Source organism: Artemia sp. Qi Xiang Cuo, chromosome 13 (assembly GCF_049724085.1).
Source record: "Artemia sp. Qi Xiang Cuo chromosome 13, ASM4972408v1, whole genome shotgun sequence".
NCBI lineage: Eukaryota > Metazoa > Arthropoda > Branchiopoda > Anostraca > Artemiidae > Artemia > Artemia sp. Qi Xiang Cuo.
The window spans coordinates 8,787,570-8,806,626 of record NC_142806.1 but is presented as its reverse complement, the minus strand read 5'-3'; the positions used below and the strand labels follow the sequence as shown (position 1 = coordinate 8,806,626).

The following is a 19,057-nucleotide window of genomic DNA, read 5'->3' as shown; positions in this document are numbered from 1 at the left end:
AAATATTCAACCTAATCAGAATTAGAATATTTTTCTTTTTATCTTCTTTAGTAATAGAAATCAGTTGTCACTGAATTCTGAGTACCGATTTCTTACCCAAGCCTCAGTTTGTAACACGCTACCAAAATTTATTAGCCCTGATAAGTAGGGGCAACCTTACATACGCATGAAGACGTTATAAAGGCAAAGCGAATCCTTCATACTGAGCTGAATATTACGAATTGTCTTGTGACCATCTCTAAAGATGAAGACAATAACATTGAAATGTGCAAACTTCTAGTAGCAGCCGCGAAAACGAATGTCAGCATGCCAAAATTTGTCCTCTTTAACTCCTGCTTGGTTCCATTCATCGGTGATGCGGTGAATGCAACAGTTACTGTCAAAGTAAATGAATTTTCTCGGAAGCTTGATAGTTTTTTTGCTACCCAGTCCGCTCCAGCCGTCAGTAATTTCACAAGCAGTCTTAGTGAACCTTAAACGTCCAAGCCCAGTGATCCTTCCTATTCTGTTGTCTAGAAAAGTCCCCCCAAGAAACTCAGTGGCCAAAATGACCGGAAAGCTTTCATAGGCAGTTTCTGTGAAAATGCAAATGACAAAAGCGAACTTCGGAAATCTACAAACGAATGAAAGCTTGTGGTCAGGTCGAAAGCTAGAGCAGTGAAAATCGTTGAGAAGGAGGAATCTTCTAAGCCCCATCTCAAAATTACTGTTCGAGAACCCCTGCACATAGCTGTTCTTCGAAATGTCCCTGGGGATATGAACTGTGAGGGACTAAAAAATGTGATCTCGTATAGTATGAAGACTGAACAGTGCCGGAAATCTCGTTCTTTCAAAGAGTATTTTGGCACTATCAGTGAGCTCCAACAATTCCTGAGTGTTTCTGTGATTATCGGCTACGAGTGTCTACCTGCTGATCCGTTTAAGTTCTTGCCAAGACGGTGTTATAACTGCCACAAAATCGGTCACCTCGCTTCCCAGTGTACGGCTGAACCTTTATACTCTAGATATGGCTCAAATGCACATCGTTCTAAGTGAGATGAACCATGCAGAGAGCCAACATTCCTGTGTTGATTGCAAAATCGGTAGTCACACGTGTTATAGTGCAAATGTCCTTCAAGCAGTAAACCACAAGAGAATTGACATCTGAAGCTTCTGCAGTTAAATGTGTGTCGCGGAAAATTAATGGCTCGTTCGCAAATAAATTCCGATTTTAAATGAGATATTTGAGCAAAATGAGGTTATCTGTTTACAAGGACATTTCGTCACACGCCGCAGTAAAAGTATTCTTAGTTTTAATAGTTCAGTTTCGGTTTATAAGGTTTCAGTGAAACAGATAAGTGGAAAAGACCGACCCTCCTGTGGTATTGCCACTTTCGTTCGTTTGACTCTAATATCTAGTGTATTTGAAGATAATGATAATTTTCTAGCGGTTCGTGTTGAGGGTTGTGTTTTTATTAATGTATATTTGCCAACAAATTACCATGATGAGCTTTCGGAGCCTCCTTTCACTTTTCTAGTGATAAACTCGGCCAGTGTATTAACCAAATTAGATCCTTAAGCCTTCAATGCATATTACTTGGTGACTTCAATTACGATTTTACTGAACCGCTCCAATTTAGGTCTTTACGTTCTACACTGTTGCTTAGTATTTCGGAGACCAGTTTGATCTCAAGTGCAAAGATTTAAATTTTACTCACGTACGTACATCAACGTCTGTATCAGATCTTGATCATGTCGTAGCGTCTGCATATCTCAGGATCTCGCCTGTCAAGGTTGTGCTTGATTTTAAGCTATCTGATCACTTACCAATATACTTCTCAGCCGCGACTTTTTACCACAGTTCCGATACACAAAAGCAAACAACTTCTAAGGCACCTCCTAGGTCTTGCCGTCATTGGTGTAAAATTAACCCTGTTTTATTTCAAGAAGAAGCCGCCAGAGTCCTTAGTAAGATCCTTATCCCTTTCCATCTTCTCTCCAGATTGACTGCTGTTTCAAAGGAGGAAGCACAACTGTTAGTCGACATATATTGCGCAGAAATTGGCCATGCCCTTCGCTGTGCTGAAAAAGCTGACTTCCCTCTAAGCAGAACCCGTCATCCTACCCTTCCTGGCTGGTCCAAAAATCCAGAGTTAGTGGATACCCATTCTGAGTCTAAATTCTGGCTTGAACTTTGGATTTCTTGAGGACGACCCCACTCGGGGCTAGTCAATTCAATTCGCCTGTTCAAGAAAAGAAAATTCGCGAAGGAGCTAAAAGTTAAGAGAAAAAAGATGATTGATATTCAATCTGCAAGGGCCAAAAAGAATTCTTCTCTTCTTTGGCGTTTTCTGTCCTCTAAAAGCGATGATTCCTTGTACGCATCTGCTATCCCTGATTTTTGAATGGTGGGCGTACTATGAGTCAGAATTTGTGGCTATTTACCCAGCCCTCAACGAAAGATACAAAGCTGAGTTGGACGGCTTCTTAGCTGGTTGTCCTAAGGGTTATTGTGCTGTAACAGCGGGACCTGTGTGCAAGGCCACCTCTTGCCTAAAACTTAAACGATCGTTCGCCTTCACGTGCGACTCAAGCTTCCTCTCGATAGACACCTTCCGCCTGCACCACGGTCAGCTTTGATACCAATCCGCAAAGGTGCCCGTCAGGGAGCAGTTTTATCCCCCAATTTCTTAAACAATTACATTATTGAACCTCAAGATAGCTGTCCTCCATCATGCATTCTCAGTTCCATTGACATCTCCCCGGTATGCTATGCTGATGACACGCTGAATCTCAGCCGGACGCTTAACCGTCTTTGAGAAATATTCTCATTTCTGCAGTCCAATTACGAAAATGGCGGTCTGAGATTTAACTCCCAAAAGTCGAAAGTTTTGTTTTACAATTGGAAGAATGACCCTCCTACTAATATCACAATAGGTGATTGCTCAGTAAAACTAGTTGATAAAATAGTATATCTGAGGCTTCCAATAGGTACCTCATTACAGCATACCCGATCCCTCCTATTCTCACAACTTGAACGGCGAATTTCCAGCTCCTATGCTTTGATCGCTAAATCCACTCTGAGATTTAACCGTTCACTACTGGCAAGTATTTACAACGCTACTGCTCTGCCTCATATATTATATGCAACCTCTTTCTGGAAACTCTTGGCAAACCGTGAAAAGTCTAAAATTCGCTCTTTGTTTTTCTGTTTTGCCAAGTACCTACTAAAATTGCCACCAAGGACAAAAAATAGTTTTGTGATTCGGCGCTATAGCCTAGCCGACCCAAATCTAGCTGTTGAGAAACTTATTAGCCGGCAAAAAATAAAACCAGTAATTTTAAAGCACGGTGGGCAAGTATGATTGTTTAATTATTCCACTTAGTTCCCATTTTATGTCTCTCGTTTCCTTTTTTTCCTTCCAGAATGTGTTGTTTTTTGCTGTTATTTTTGAAGAAGTTGTTGTTTTTGTTGTTATTTTTAAGTGTGTTTTCATTCTATTTCCTCTTTCCGTATTATTCTGTATACTTCATCATTGTACATTTACTGTATGCGATGGGTTTTCAATATGTTATTATTATTATTATTATATATAGCCAATGAGCCAGAAGAATCGTACCGTTCAAATTGTCTCTTGTCGCAAACCTCAAGCTTTTGACACCAAGATGTGATGCAACACTTTCACATTCATCTCTTCTTGTTTTGTATTCTGAACCCGTTAGCTCATGTTTTACATTTGAATTCACAATAACAATCTTTACGTTGGAATCATCTAATGGTACCGACGTAGCTTCTAGAGACCTGGAAGAGAAGTTCAAGTGATCCCAAGCGTTTCCAACGGGGTAAAATTGTACCGTTTTCGGTACAATTTAGAAGTCCTGGTACAATGCGGTACAATTGAAAATTTATTGGTACAATAGAAATTTTCTGGTACATTTGGGTTTTACTTGTTTTTCTGACGAAAATATGTTTTTAAGTTTAAGTTCATTGAAAATTTTCTTCTTGTTATGGCAAATTTTTAACCTATCGTTGAGATGGAACAAATCAATGTCTCGTGGTACAATTTAAGTTAAAAAACTGGTACAGTTTATTTTAAAGTGTTAGCAACGCTGGAGATGACTTAGCTTAGATAGTCACTGAAAGGAATTTGGGTCTTTAAATTATAGGGAAAATACAACTAGCAAGGGTTGTTTTTCAAAATATAGTTGAACTTTTAGCTCAATAATTCTCACAAGATATTTTCTACAGGGTCACTTTCAGTCGATTTAACGAATATCAGGGTTTTGTATTCATTATGCATGTATTTGGCAGCATCCAACTTATTGGGGGGAATAAAATCATGTTCAAAACAGTGGTTATTATTCAAGACTGTTTAATATTCCTCCTCCTTCTAGTAATACTACTACTGCTACTACTACTTCTGCTGCTACTGATACTACTGCTACTATTGCTAATACTACTACTACTACTGCTACTATTGCTGCTACTACTATTACTATTACTACCGATGTTACTACTACTACTTCTACTACTACTACTGCTACTACTACTACTACAACTACTACTGCTACTACTACTTCTTCAACTATTAATGTTATTACTACTACTGCTACTACTACTACTACTACTACTACTACTACTACTACTACTACTGCTACTGCTACTACTACTACAACTACTACTAATACTTCTAGTACTAACGACTCACTGCAGCCTCTTGAAGTCACAGTAGCTTCGTATGTTTCACCTCCAGTAATCTATTCAAAGCCTCACTTTTTACCTTCTTCAGTGTGGGTCAAACTCCCTTCACTGCTCTATGACCTCTTCCCATCCCGCTGAGGACGGCCTGCTTTTCGTTTGGCTCCAAATGTACGGCCAAAAAGCAAAACCTCAGGATAATAATATTCTCCCATAATAGCCTTGTTTCAAAACTTGAAAAAAGTTGGCCTTTTTCAGTTGTATGATGTATATATATATAGTGAATTTGGTGTAGTAATATTTAAAGTGCAGAAATAATCAAGGGAATTTAAAAATAACCCTGAAGTCATGGCACCTCTAGTCTTTAAAATTTTAATCTTCTTAAACTGTTGAATATTTCTAATTTCTACGGAAATTTCTGTAGAAGGGTACAGAAATTTCTAAGCGTAGAAATTAAAGTAGAGAAAGGATACTGAAATTAAATGATAATATTTATTAGGTAGCATTAACCAGGTGGCATCATTCTAATCTTTTTCTGTTGTTGGATGTATATTGTAGATTTGGTACATAAACTGACCTTCAGAAAAGGCGCAGGAATTATACCCCCTAAATTTTTTCCATCCTCCTCAAGATTCTGAATAAATACCTTTTTTGGTATTTTCATTGGAAAATACCTCTTGTTGTATTTGGCTGAAAAAAAAAATATATACACTAAGCCCCCTAGATTAAAAAAATACATTTCCTCCCTTTCCTCTACATTTCGTGGATTGATTTTTATGAGATATACTGTATGTTCAACCTACTATAAATAAATCAAAGAATAATTGTCGACCGTGAACAAAATGAAGGAAAAAATTATGGTAAAGCAGAAAAAAGAGAATTAATATAAAAGGCTCAAATAGATTTGATGGTGGAATATGAATCTGAAAAATGAAAGAAATGTTGCCTTTATAAGTATTATACCTAGTATGCTCTTCAGTGAGGGTGTACCCCTATAGAATTCCCCAGTTACAGTAAAAATAACCACCTCGCTATCCACAGAAACGGCCAACGGCAGGGTAGGTCATAATTAATAAATAAAAATTTCAAACAGAAACGTTTATATAATAATTAATACGAAAGAAAGTTTCAATTAGCAGAAATATAAGTTGACTGTAAACGAAAAAACGCAAATAAAAACAATTTAATTGTCATTTATGTTATGTTCGTGCTTATCAGGTAGATGACATCAGCCTAAATGGGCATTGTTTTTTTATGCTATATTTCTGTGTGTCTTCTCTATGCTTATTAGGAAGATAATAGATGCCGCTTCTTTTATCAATGCTTTTTTTACCTAAAAGATTTAATAAAGTCTTAGACAGAACTTTTTAATCGGGGGGGGGGGCGGGGTAAAATAAAGGGGGATTTTCATTCAGCCTAAAAAATTATTTTAAGTTGTTCTTGTATCTGGTTTTGATTCTTATTTGCAGTAACCGATTGGTTTTTCAACAAACTTTTTGTCTGAAGATATTCGACGACGTTAAGCACAATCGTATCTGAGAGTCGGAATGATTCGATACCCTATAATAATTAAAAAAGAGTTTTCTTGCTATTTATATAGGGTTTCAAACTTTAGTAAAATAGACATCCAAAATGGTCCAAAGATCCTTACACTGATATCCCAGAAAAGTGAAAATTGCTGAAAAATAAACTCTTATCAACTCTTAATTAAGAAAAACCTTTAATGAATATGAGTAGAGTAAATAACCTTAAGCTTTGGTGCATGGCTGTACCATTATATATATTACATTATATATATATTACATTATATTACATTATATATATATTTTTTTTTTATTTTTTTTTTTTTTGTCTTGGCTACATCCACCTCGTGCCATTACAGCTCGAACTCGGGACATCGTTAAGCGTGCTTGGACCATCACAGTGGCGAAACTTTTTTACGATCCTATTTTATTTACAATTTCTGCTCGGGCCGCCTTCCAAGAAATCTCCAAAGATAAAATGAATGTACTTTAATATAACCTAGCCTAATAAAATGCTCTGAAAGTTACAAGAAGGGGAAAAAGCTCAAATTCAGAGGGGGGGCATAGCTAATAATGGATATACGATTAAGCACAAAAATTGGCAATTATAGATACATTTTAGGGAAGAAGCCTGATTGTGGAAAATTAATGATTATATTTTACATCAAGAATAAAAATGCATCAAGATGAAACAAGGAGGTCTACAGTTTTTTTAATTTTTTTAGCATGTTTAAATATGTTTTTACATGTTTTTGAGGGTTAAATCGTTAATCGGAGTAGAAGGCCACATCTTCCAAAAATATCAAATTTAAACTAATAGGGATAAGCATTCCAAATTGAAATATTGCAATCGAATTCAAAAACTAATCAGGGTTGCAGCAATAGCTGCAATCGAGTAAAGAACGAACAATGGTCAGTAATAACTGAAAGTTATAAACCGGATTTTTAAAGAAACTGTCTAGAAAAAAATATTTCTCATTTTAATCTAGCTTGGAAATAATGTTTTTCATTCAGATTCGAGTTAAAACCAATCTGTAATTATGAAAAGAATATTTTGAGAATTTCGAAAAAGAGCCCAGAAATCCTAAAAAATTACACCAAAATAAATACTAAACTATTTAGATTCTCATGGTTAAAAACTATTATCTTGAGATTTACATTCATCATCTTGAAAAACAAAAAAATTCATATATGTTTTGGTGGCAGTCATGTCGCTTTTTTTCACCGGGGAAAATCGTACTGAATTGGTGGTAGGGATCATGTTTGAACAGAAATCCAATTATCTAGTCTCTTTTTCAATGCCTTTTTTAAACCTTTCAACTCCAGAATTGTCCCAAAAATTGTCATTTTCTATTGCAAAAGTACCATTAACAGCATAATTAATCTTTCATTTAAAACTGGAGCTTTCTCATCTGCTTTTACAGAATCAAGGGTAATTCCACTTCACAAAGGTGACTCTCCTGCAAACCCATCAAATTAGCGCCCTATTTCTATTTTGTCAGCTTTTTCTAAAATATTTGAGAAGGCAATTTATAAAAGGTTTTACTATTTTCTTAAATCGTCCAATTTCTTTACATATTCTCAATTTGGTTTTAGATCTGGACACAAAACTGAACATGCTATCCTTGCTCTCAAACAATATATTCATGAATTCTTAGATTGAGGTGAAATTCCAGCAACAATATATTTAGATTTAAAAAAAAACATTCGATACAATATACCATAGTATTCTTTTTTGTAAATTGGATAATTGTGGTGTGCGCGGACCGACGTTGGATCTAGTTAAATATTATCTTGATAAGAGAAAGCCAAAATACTGAAGCAATTTCCCTCTCCACCTGTTCCTCAGTCTTCGAAGGTTGGGGTGCCTCAGGGATCTGTCCTAGGTCCTCTGTTTTTTCTAATTTATATAAATGATCTTCAACGCGCTTTGGCAATCCCGTGCCTCAACACACATTTTGCTGATGATGCGATAGATTCACTTTCTGAGATACTGCATTTTCTAATTTTCTTGATTGGTGTTCATTAAATTTTATTGCTTTGAATTTATCGAATAATCATTTCATAATTTACGGCAGAAAGTCAAATATCTGCCCTCGTACTACCCGAGTTACTTCTTCAAAGTATCTATTATCAATATCTCAGGTGGAAACGATAGAGTACCTTGGACTTGTGATTGACGACAGCTTATATTTTAAAATACACATTCAAACTCTACACCTAAAGATTTTAAGGTGTGTTGGATTAATGCGACGGTTGAAGTATTATTTGCCCTACTCTGCTTTACGAAGAATTTATTTTTCTGTGATTCATTCTAATATTAATTATGGTTCTCTAGTATATTTATCTACATTTAAAAACCATATTAAACCAATACAGATTTTACAAAATAAAACTCTAGGCAATTCTGAAACTTTTTATTGCATCACCTATTGCACTTTCTAGCAAGTCTTCTACAGCATCTTTATATTCTTATCTAGCTATACTTCCAGTTTCTCAACAATTTACTTTTGGAGCAAATCCTTTCAAAGTCGATTATGCTATTAAGAAATTACGGTCATATTACCTCAATCAAAGTTTGTTCTCCCAGTGACAATATTTACAAAATTGTAACGTTCGGCAAAAAAAGGAGTATGTACATTGACAATTATAGTGCTGAGAGATCTAAATTTGCTCCGTTTGTGCCAATAGCCCGGTGCTGGGATGCTCAAAAGGATCTTATTAATAAATTTTCTTCCATCCAATTAATAAAAAGGAATCTTAAATTTCATTTAGCTCAAGATTATCTTTAATTTAGCGTCTATTTGATAAAGTTATATTTACCTATTTTTCTTTTTTTATCTCTGTCTGCCCCTAGGTCTAGTTTTTCAAGTTTGTCTCCCCATATGCCTATGTCAAATATATACATGTATATGTGAATAATAAAATGATTGAACTTGAACGATGGCACTATCGAAACAAAATTGCAAAAAACATATATACATGATCAAAGTTCTTTAAATGAGCCACTAAGCATCTCTACGGTCTTGTAGTAGTGTTCAATCCTTTGGGGGAGAAAAAGAAGAAACAAAAAACACATTAAAGAGACGCCTTGTTTTCTAAGATAGGGGGCTCAATACCTCTAGTTACTGGTTTTTAACCATGTGACCATGTAACCATGTAACCATAGAGCACGTAACCATGCTCCAACTGTGCACTTTCCAATTAGATTAGCCAAGATTTTTGAGGGGTTTGATGATATGTTTAAAATTTTCTGAGAATTTTTTTATAGGCTTCTACTATAAAGACCAACCTATATATTGATTATCATTTCTGAATTACTTTTCATAAAGAATTGTTCTCACTAAACATTTATTTTTCAAAACAAATTCAACAATTTCGATCACTATTCACTGGGTTACGCTCTTTATAAGGTTTCAGCCTAGTGCTGCAACCATGACAAAATGGTTTTTTTGTGTGTGTGGGAAACGTTAAGACAGGTAGGAAGAATGACATACGTACCACATTTGAGGAAAACCCATGTTCGTTTATTTAGTATCACCTCCAAAGTTAAATATGAATCATTTTCCAAAGTTGTATTATAATTAAAATACCTGAACGAAAAAAAAAATTGTTAAAAAAAAAAGTTCGTCAGATGGAAGTAAATAATGAAGTTTAAATTTAAACGAGTAAAAAATACTGCTTCGTAGTTTATGAAGCATATATCTGCAAATCTAGCTCAAATAAAACGATAGCTCTTTACTAAAAGCTGAAATTGTTTGGGTTTTTAGATAATTTAAATTGTACACTTAAAGCTATCGATGTCATGGCCGGTGAAAGACTACTGGTAGCCTTTAAAATTAGTTTTTTATTTCTGCAGACCGAAACTCATGACCAAAACAAAGGTTGGGCCACGTAATACTTAATGATTTTCCTGCTCTTAGGGGAACATCCTGTCTTTGAGTCGGTTTTATGTTTTAAGCAAAGTGAGATTTTTACAGTACTCTAAATATACAGGAAAATACCATGTGTTATTTATTTTGAGAAAGTTTTGCATATATATATTGCAAAAACTGCGAAGCAATTATTTTTGTCCGTTTTGAACTTCAACTTCACCCTTTCACTTTCGTCATGAAAACTCCGTTTTTTAACTTAATTTACACAATCGTTAGTATTTTTATACAGGTTCCTCTTGGCGGTAAATTCAGGCATATTAATAAAGCCTATAAAAATGGTCAGGGAAAAACAGTGTATTGTTAAACCATACTCAGAGGATACTTGAAATCAGAACGAGATGTGTCACAGAGAGAGGTTTATTTTTCACCGCAGGCAAAATTGTGTTACTAAAACCATTGGATGATTTATAACAGAGATTCCCCCCCTAAACCACCCTTGTCTATATTATATTCACATTAGATGGACAATTTAGATACAAATAAATATTTTAACTGAATGTCATTTGATGCAAGTTCGGGCACATTGATAAAACTGTCTCTCAGTCTGCAAAACAGAACGGAAAATGGCCAGTTATCCTTTTTTTCTATTTGAAAAAGAAATAAGGCAAAAAGCACTTTTTTCAGGCCAATTCGTCTTTTAAAATAGTCCTTGTCAGGCATTTAGCAGATATCCCCCCTAAATTTTTGTCCGACTCGTAAAAAAGTAACAATAATGCATATGTTACAAATGTTTGATACGTTTTGTACATTTTTTTTAAACAACCCCAAAATAACCCCCAGTTTGAACCTCCCCAAAAATCTTGTCCGACTCGTAAAAACACAAGAAAATGCATATAAGAATATTTTGATGCGTTTTTTAAAAGTTACTTTGTATCTCTTCCCCTGAAATAAAATAGCCCTCCCCTGATATTTTAATATTTACCGAAGAGCACCACTGACTTTGTTCTGCAGTAATTTTATGAAGATAGTACTGAAAACCTTAACGAATATGACCAGTTCTTTCTCATCTTTTTCGCAAACTATACCTACTTCATTCAGCAATTGCTCATGACGGACCACTTTATCGTAATCCATCTGTTTTAAAAGCTGGGACACAGCTTTATGGGAATAGCTGGACTTACAGTGGAAGTCATCCCTGAAATGGAGTCGTCTCCCTGCTTTCCCGGCCATATAACCTTAGAGCTTTGTATGATGATATGTTTGCTTTCATTATTTTTTTTTTTGTACATGGAAATTCTATCAAAATGTGACAAAAAACCGTATTCCCCTATAAACAAAAACTTGGTACTCACGCACAATCTATGAGAAGTGCATATCCTTCTTTGGCCATTGTTGAAATGAATTGATCCATTATCCCACATGGCACTTTTGCGAAATCGTGCTCGGCCTTTTGGCAAGCTAACGCTTTTTTAGACAAACTAAAATATAAATAGCTGAAATTAAACCAAATACTATTTGGTTTTGGATATAATATAATATAATATAATATAATATCATAATATAATATGATATAATATAATATAATATAATTGGTTTTGGTATAATATAATATAATATAATATAATATAATATAATATAATTGGTTTTGGATATAATATAATATAATATCCAAATACTATTTGGATATAATATTGAGGCATAAGAACTTTTCAAAAAATTAAGAATAAAAGAATAGAAAAATAGCATCTGTTTAAATGTTGAATTTAATTGAAGCTTTTTACATAAAATGTGGTTCAGGCTCCAAAAGCTTACGCTTGCACCAAACAACCTATAATCACACTAAAACAAACCCCATAAAGCATTTGAAAATTCAAAGGAATAAACGTAAGTAATAGCAATAATGATTTTATTTTTAATGACTTTTATAGGGCTAATGATTATAATGATGATTTTTTTAGGGTTGCCAACTTTTTGGTCAATGAATTTGTCCTTTGAGCATCCAAAAATTTGTCATTTTCTGCCAAATTATATTCATATTTTGTCTATATTATGTCCATAATATGTCCACCTGGAAATCTCAGAAACCAGTTGTGTTTACGGCTTATAAACCTCTTTCAAAGTGGTCAGTTATCATGAAATATGATGAAAACGGAAAAAAAACATTTAGTACATTCACATAGGATGAACTAGTGTGAAAGCCAAAAAGTCATAAAGACGTCTAAACGGTAAAAACTACTTGTGAGCGCTTAAAGCTCATCTTCCAACGAGAATCCCCCTTGACAGGTATGGTCAGCATGAGGGTCAGAATTTTTTATTCTTTTTGTAGCTTTTTGCCTATCAGACGACTTCATGCGCAGGTCATAAGGTACAATCCAGGAGTTAAGCGACGTTGCGGAGAGCTAGATAAGCCGGGTTGCCCTTCAATGACTTTTGATTTTTGAAAAGAGCACTAGAGCTTTCAATTTCCAATCGAATGAGCTCATTACGAAGTTTCTGGGACAACTCCTTCTATGCAAAGTACTTAGGTCAGAATTCTGTTTTTTTTTTCGCTCTGCACTTTAGCAGTGCTATTCCGCTGCCTATCATTTCTGGTCGTTTTGAGTTTTAATCATTATAGGAATAATGTCTGCTGAATTTATGTCTGGATTGTTGCATAATTTTTGGACTATTCTGAACAAAATGGTTGTCTCACAAAAGGATGTCAGGGAGGGGGCTAGTTGTCTTTAAATGACTGTTGGATCTTAAAGGGAAATATAACTTTCAATTTCAAATCAAATGAGCCTCATCTGCAGTTTATAGACCATCCATTGCGTAAAAACACTATATGCCCCCGGGTCATAGCTTACAACCATTGTCCTAGGACTCTGAGGGTTTTTTCAGCCCTGGAGGCGTTGTTGTTTGTTCTTTGGACTTTTTTTTCTACAGAATTGCTATTTCAAAATTTCTGTCGGATGCATCTAGGAAACAGAGGAATTAACATCCCCAAAGGCATATTTACTGGACCTTTCACCAATGATGAATAAAATAGATGTAAACAAATTTTGATCGGATGCTGTTTTTCGGAAATGATAGGCACGGGAGGGGAAGAGGTTGCCCTCAAATGACGTTTGACTCTTATAAAGGTCACTATAACTTCCAGTTTTCAATCAAATGAGCCTGATTTAAAGTTTATACGACAACCTATTCCATAAGAAAACTTATTAAACAAGCCCACAGGGCATAGCTTACAATTCTTTTCTCAGGGCTCTGAGGGTTTTTTTCAACCCTGAAGTCACTGTTATATGTTCTTTGGACCATTTTAAAATAAATGACTATCTAAAAATTTCTGTTGGATGCATCTAGGGAGAAGAGGACGTGGGGGGGGGGCTTTTGCCCTCTGGCCATTTCTTACTCTTAAAAATGGCACTAGAACTCCTGATTTCCAATCCAAAGAGCCCCCTCCAAAGTTTATCCGACCATTCTTTCCATATAAATCTTATATGTTAATAATGGGGAAGTAGTAAAACTCATAGCCCTTGCCCTGGAGGTTTGAGAGGGGGAGGGGTATCATTAACAAAAACATTATTTTTTGACCTTTCAAATATACTGAACAAAACAACAATTGAAGATTTTGATTAGACATGTTTGGGGAAATGACGGGCGTGGGGGGGGGCTGTTTGCCCTCCAATCACTTTTGATTCTTAGAAAATACATTAGAATTATGAATTTCCAGTCGAGCCGCTTTGTAAGTTTCAATGGCGACCCTTTCTACACGAAGTGCCCCCGGGGCATAAGTTCTAGCCCTTCCCCCGGGCTCTGGTGGGAGTTATGCTGACTCCGAAGTTTTCTATCTGATCGTCCGACTATATCAAACAAAATGGCTATCTCAAAAATTTTTATTGAATGGATTTCGGAAAAAGGGGGGTGAGAGAGGGGGGAGGTAGATGCCCTCCGATCACTTGTGGATCTTATAAAGGTAATTATAACTTTCAATTTCCAATCAAATGAGCTATCTCTAAAGTTTATAGGTACACCCTTTACATAAAAACCTTATACGCCCCCGGGGCATAACTTACAATACTTACCTCCTTGCTCTGAGGGGGTGTGTCGACCCCGGAATTTTTCGTATTTAATTTGTAAACTATTTTGAATAAATGGCTATCTCAAAATTTTGACCGGACACATTTGGGGAAAAATATGTTGGGGGAGGGGGGGTAGTTGCCCTCCAATCACTTTTGACTTTTAAAAATGGCACTAGAAATTTTGATATTACAATCAAATGAGCCCCCTCCAAAGTTTATACTACCACCATGGGCACCTGGAAGGGGGAGAAGGGGGCTATAGCCCCCCCTGGAAATTTGGGACTAAGAAGTAATTGTGAGGAAACGAAATGAAAGAGAGCCGAATAGGGAAAACCCCCTGGAAAAAATGTGTGTTGCCCCATTGTTGGTTACCTGCCAATAGGTTTTGACCCTTAATAAGGAAAATATAAGTTCTAATTTCTGACTGAGTGACCCCTTTCCAGTTTTCAACGAGCATTTTTTTTGTATGGTTTGGTGGGAGTAAAAAAAAAATAAAATAAAATAAAAAATTCTTCATGGTAATGAATGGTAAGTAAATAACAATCCTTGTCAATAACAAAAGTATATGAGCCTAACTATTGAAACATTAAATAAAAAAAATCAGCTTTTTATGGTGATCCTAAATACGTATTTGCTTATTAGTAATTGGTACAGTTATTAGTACACAAGAAAGTTTGTATAATTGTGGAAAAGACAAGGAAAACAACTTAATAAGGGGCGATTTTGGTAAAAATATGCCGTCAACTTTTGCCTGCATTGCAAGAGTAGACCTATCCATGAGTGGATATCTGAATCCACTATAATCTGAAATATTTCTCCTGAACGGAATGCTAGGAATTTTGTATTTTCCCCCTGAATGAATACATTTTTTGTGTTTTATTATCATTTACTTTTTTTACCAGGAGTGATTGTACTGATCTAGTTGTCACTGAGAAAAAATTCATTTTTTACATCTATGAAGCATAAAGGTGTCAAATATATTGGTTTTTGGTATTCAAAACTAAATTAGAAACATTAAAATTTTCATTTGATTTTCTAATCTTAGTTTCAATGTTTTACTTTGAACAAACTACTTTGAAAATTTGTTACTTTTTCTAAACACTAAGTCTAAAGGCATTAAATATTTTCGTGTTTGATAACAAAGTTCATAAATTCCGATAATGTCAAAAAATGTCCGTCCAGCGCTTCGGTATTGCTCAACAGAACTGAATGCTGGGAGTTTATATCTTAGTTTTCGTAAGTAGGCTATTGTTTTGTGTATTTTTTGTAATTACTTTAATTTTTTCATTTTTATATACTTTTATTTTAATTGACGTACTTTTTTCATTGCCTATAGACAAATGTTCGTTTCTAAGCTTAATTACCCATCAAAAAACAAACAGAGATCATTGAAATATTGATCTTTTTTCTGCGTTACCAAAAGTATTGTATTAATAAAACTTTGCAGTTTCATGAAACGTAATAAACAAATAGAAAAGGTTTTTCAACTAAAGCAAGTTTAAAACTATAAATAGATTGAAATTACTCTGTATATAAAGGGGACTATCCCCTTCTCAACAGCTTGCTCATTAACAAAAGTTTTTTAGTGCTTTGAATTTTTTTTCAATTGTAAATTTTCTTTAGAAATTTGGACAAGAGCTAAACTTCACAGTAAAGAGTAAGGAGCTAAGGAGGAAACAGCCCCCTTCATATAAAGAATAATCCGTTCAAATAGGTTTCAAATCTGTTCCTTGCTTTCAGTCTAAAAACTCTTTGTTTTTATTTAATTTCTGATTGTTTTCCAAATCAAATCCAGGCCTAACAAAGATATAATTTGAGATACCGGTCCTTTAAATACTTGGTTAACTGCTGTTAAAATCAAGACCACAATGGTATAGCACAATATCTAAATTATCCCAGAAATCCATCACAAAAAAATCTTCATTTGTCAAAGAAGTGTGTACTTCTTGCTGCCAAGATTGGCAAGAAAAATTCAAGGTAAGAATGATCACTGAGCAAAAAATTATCCGGAACATGTACTGGTCGATTCGCTACTTGACGTGATTCGGTGACCGCAAAATATTCAATTAGAAATGGACCCAATATTATGGATATAAGTGAAATCTTCATCTTCCAGAAGAACAAAATACATAGGGTCAAAGAATGAATAGATATCTGCGAGAAGGGGGACATAGCTTTCGAATGGTCACTGCTAAGTACCAAAAATCGTCAACTTTTTACTAAAGGACGATTCGGTGGGTATTCTTAGACAGCGATGCGCAAGCCATGGTACATTTTGGGGACGAATTATCGTCATGGTAATCCGTCAGCATATACACAAATACCTAAAATCTAAAATCAGCCATGTTACTAAAATCAACTGTAACAAAAAAAAAAATCAGTAATATCAAGATATCCACATTTATACCCTTTATAAACTACTACCAAAATGCAGACAGATGGCTGACGTAGGGTAGACCAAGCCGAACGAATAAAAAACTCATGATTGGCTGGAAGTTCCACCTTTCTTGAATTATCATAATTTAGAAGATGTTCAATAACAAAAATTATATCAAACACATCACAAACTAACAGTAGAAAGTCTAGCTTTTGCTCTTGCTCCATTAGCATTCAGGTAAAAGTGTTAACCCACACAGAGACCTGGGTTGTTAGCACCTAGTCTATATTGGCGTATCACTTTCACCTTTCAATGCTCGTTTTTTCAACTCTTTGCAATGAAAGGTTGAAATCATATGGCTACCACTGTATTTAGCGTGCTTGATGCTTAGGTAAGTGCAAAAAGTCTTAATAGACTTAGTATTTTCACTGGAACATTCACTAGACTTGAACATTATAACAATAAACACGGTTGTTTTGCAACAACCATTATCAAGTTGTCTATAAGGGGTTCAGTAGTAAAGTGAAAGGAGTAAAAAAGTAATTATCAGAATATGAGCTCTAGAACCTAAATATTTACGATCAAAACTATACAACAAACTAAAACTAACTTAGAACCTTAACAAACTTAACGACAAATAACAACAAACTTAAAAACCTAAGACAAACTAAAATGTTTATATAAATATTTAAAATTATTGGCGGTAAACTTTTTAAGATTTAAAACAACTGTTGACTCAACTTATACCCTATAATGGTACACTTAAATATTTAAACACTTAAATATTTCTAGAACCTAAATATTTACGATCAAAACTATACAACAAACTAAAACTAACTTAGAACCTTAACAAACTTAACGACAAATAACAACAAACTTAAAAACCTAAGACAAACTAAAATGTTTATATAAATATTTAAAATTATTGGCGGTAAACTTTTTAAGATTTAAAACAACTGTTGACTCAACTTATACCCTATAATGGTACACTTATACCCTACCCTAGAGAAACTGACCCTAGTTTCTCTATACCTTATATCATACAGAAACTTTATCGACACTAGAGATTCAGAGAGTCTTTTGTGACAAAATGGACTTGGTTCGTAATAATACCAAGCCTGTTATGTAATTGTTTCAATTATAATGCTTAGTATTGCATTTAACCAAAATTCAGGCAATGTCTGATACTTAGCCAATTTCTATCCAGCTTAATACATAAGCTATACTCACTCTGCTTCCTCTGCTCCAGTTAAAGCTTCTAAAAAAGAATATACAGCAACTTCTAAAGAAGCACTGGATGATAATCCACCACCCAGGGGGACATTACTTGCGATGATTGCATCAAAACCTTCCTGAACGGGTCCTGAAATTATAATAACAACAAAAAGAAGATAGTAAAGTAATTTTTTGTAAAAAAAAGGGAAGGCAACTAAGCTTTCTGTTTGAAAAGAATATGGCAAAAGAATCGTGGTTTATTATATGATCAAATAACAGCAGTTGCCATCCTAAATTTTGCACACAGGATGATTTCCAGGACAGATTAACTCAAGAAGGTTACAGTCAAAGATTGCACCCACCAAATGTTACCCTACTCAAGACTATATGCTGGAGATGATGTCCAGAAAATAAAAAAAAACCTAAAAGGTTGTCCTTACATGTGAGCAGGACCGTATCCAGGAATTTTTTTTTTTTTTGGGGGGGGGGTAAAAAAAAACTATCAAAAATTTTTTTATATTTGCATATGAGTATATTTTTACATTTCTGACAGCCTCACTCATAACCATATCCTTAAGCCATTATCATTTTTTATTTTCATTTGTTCATAATCCAATGTTTGAAAGACAGCTGAATATTTCCTGTAGATTATGTGATGTTTGACACATGGAATGTTTATAACATATAAATCAAGAGCATAGCCAAGATTGAGGAAAACCCTATGTTTTTTTTTTATTTTGGCTCGGTCTATTCTGCCCAGTTCTTTATGTCGGTCAAAAGCAAATTCATTTCAATTTTGAGAGGTAATAAATGACAATTCTTCATGCTAGAATTCAGATATTTTCCTTGTTTTCAGAAGTCAACCAATTTATAACTTTAATAACAAGTTTTGGCAGATTTTCCGCTTTTAAAGATTTATTTTTATCCTTTATTTTCAAGTCTTTTTTTACCTTTAAACTGAAAATATTTTCAGCTTTTATATCTTGGACCCAAATCTCTGTTTTATCCTTTCATCATATCTGCCCTCATCTAATCGACAAGCTGTTTCCAACTTCAGGCTTTATTAGTCACCATGCAATATGTAAACTTTTCCAATGACAATTTATTTTAATGCAAGGTTAGGATATAGTCCCTTCTAAAATGCTTCATATTATTTGATAGTCAATATTTACAAATAAGACTGGTAAATTCATGGGCAAGGGCAAGGGGACAGGGAGCAGCTGCCCCCCCCTAGAACTTCAAATTTACACTAGATATTAACGAGAAATTTTCGTATGTTGAATTTTGCTGTTGGATGTTCACTGGTAGATGGTTAAAAAAACTAGAAA

At 34.6% G+C, this 19,057-nt stretch overlaps 1 protein-coding gene across 2 annotated transcripts in view; it reads right to left on the bottom strand.

Moving 5' to 3' along the window:
* LOC148944911 (galactokinase-like) overlaps positions 1–19,057 on the bottom strand; it is a 106,060-nt gene that overhangs the window by 42,131 nt on the left and 44,872 nt on the right. For both annotated transcript variants that reach the window (XM_089099532.1, XM_089099531.1), the window contains exons 4-6: positions 17,745–17,877; positions 11,429–11,554; positions 3,600–3,781 (exon numbers count right to left, since the gene is read on the bottom strand). In XM_089099532.1, coding sequence (XP_088955658.1) covers positions 3,600–3,781; positions 11,429–11,554; positions 17,745–17,877 — 441 coding nt within the window. The remainder of the gene's footprint in view (positions 1–3,599; positions 3,782–11,428; positions 11,555–17,744; positions 17,878–19,057) is intronic.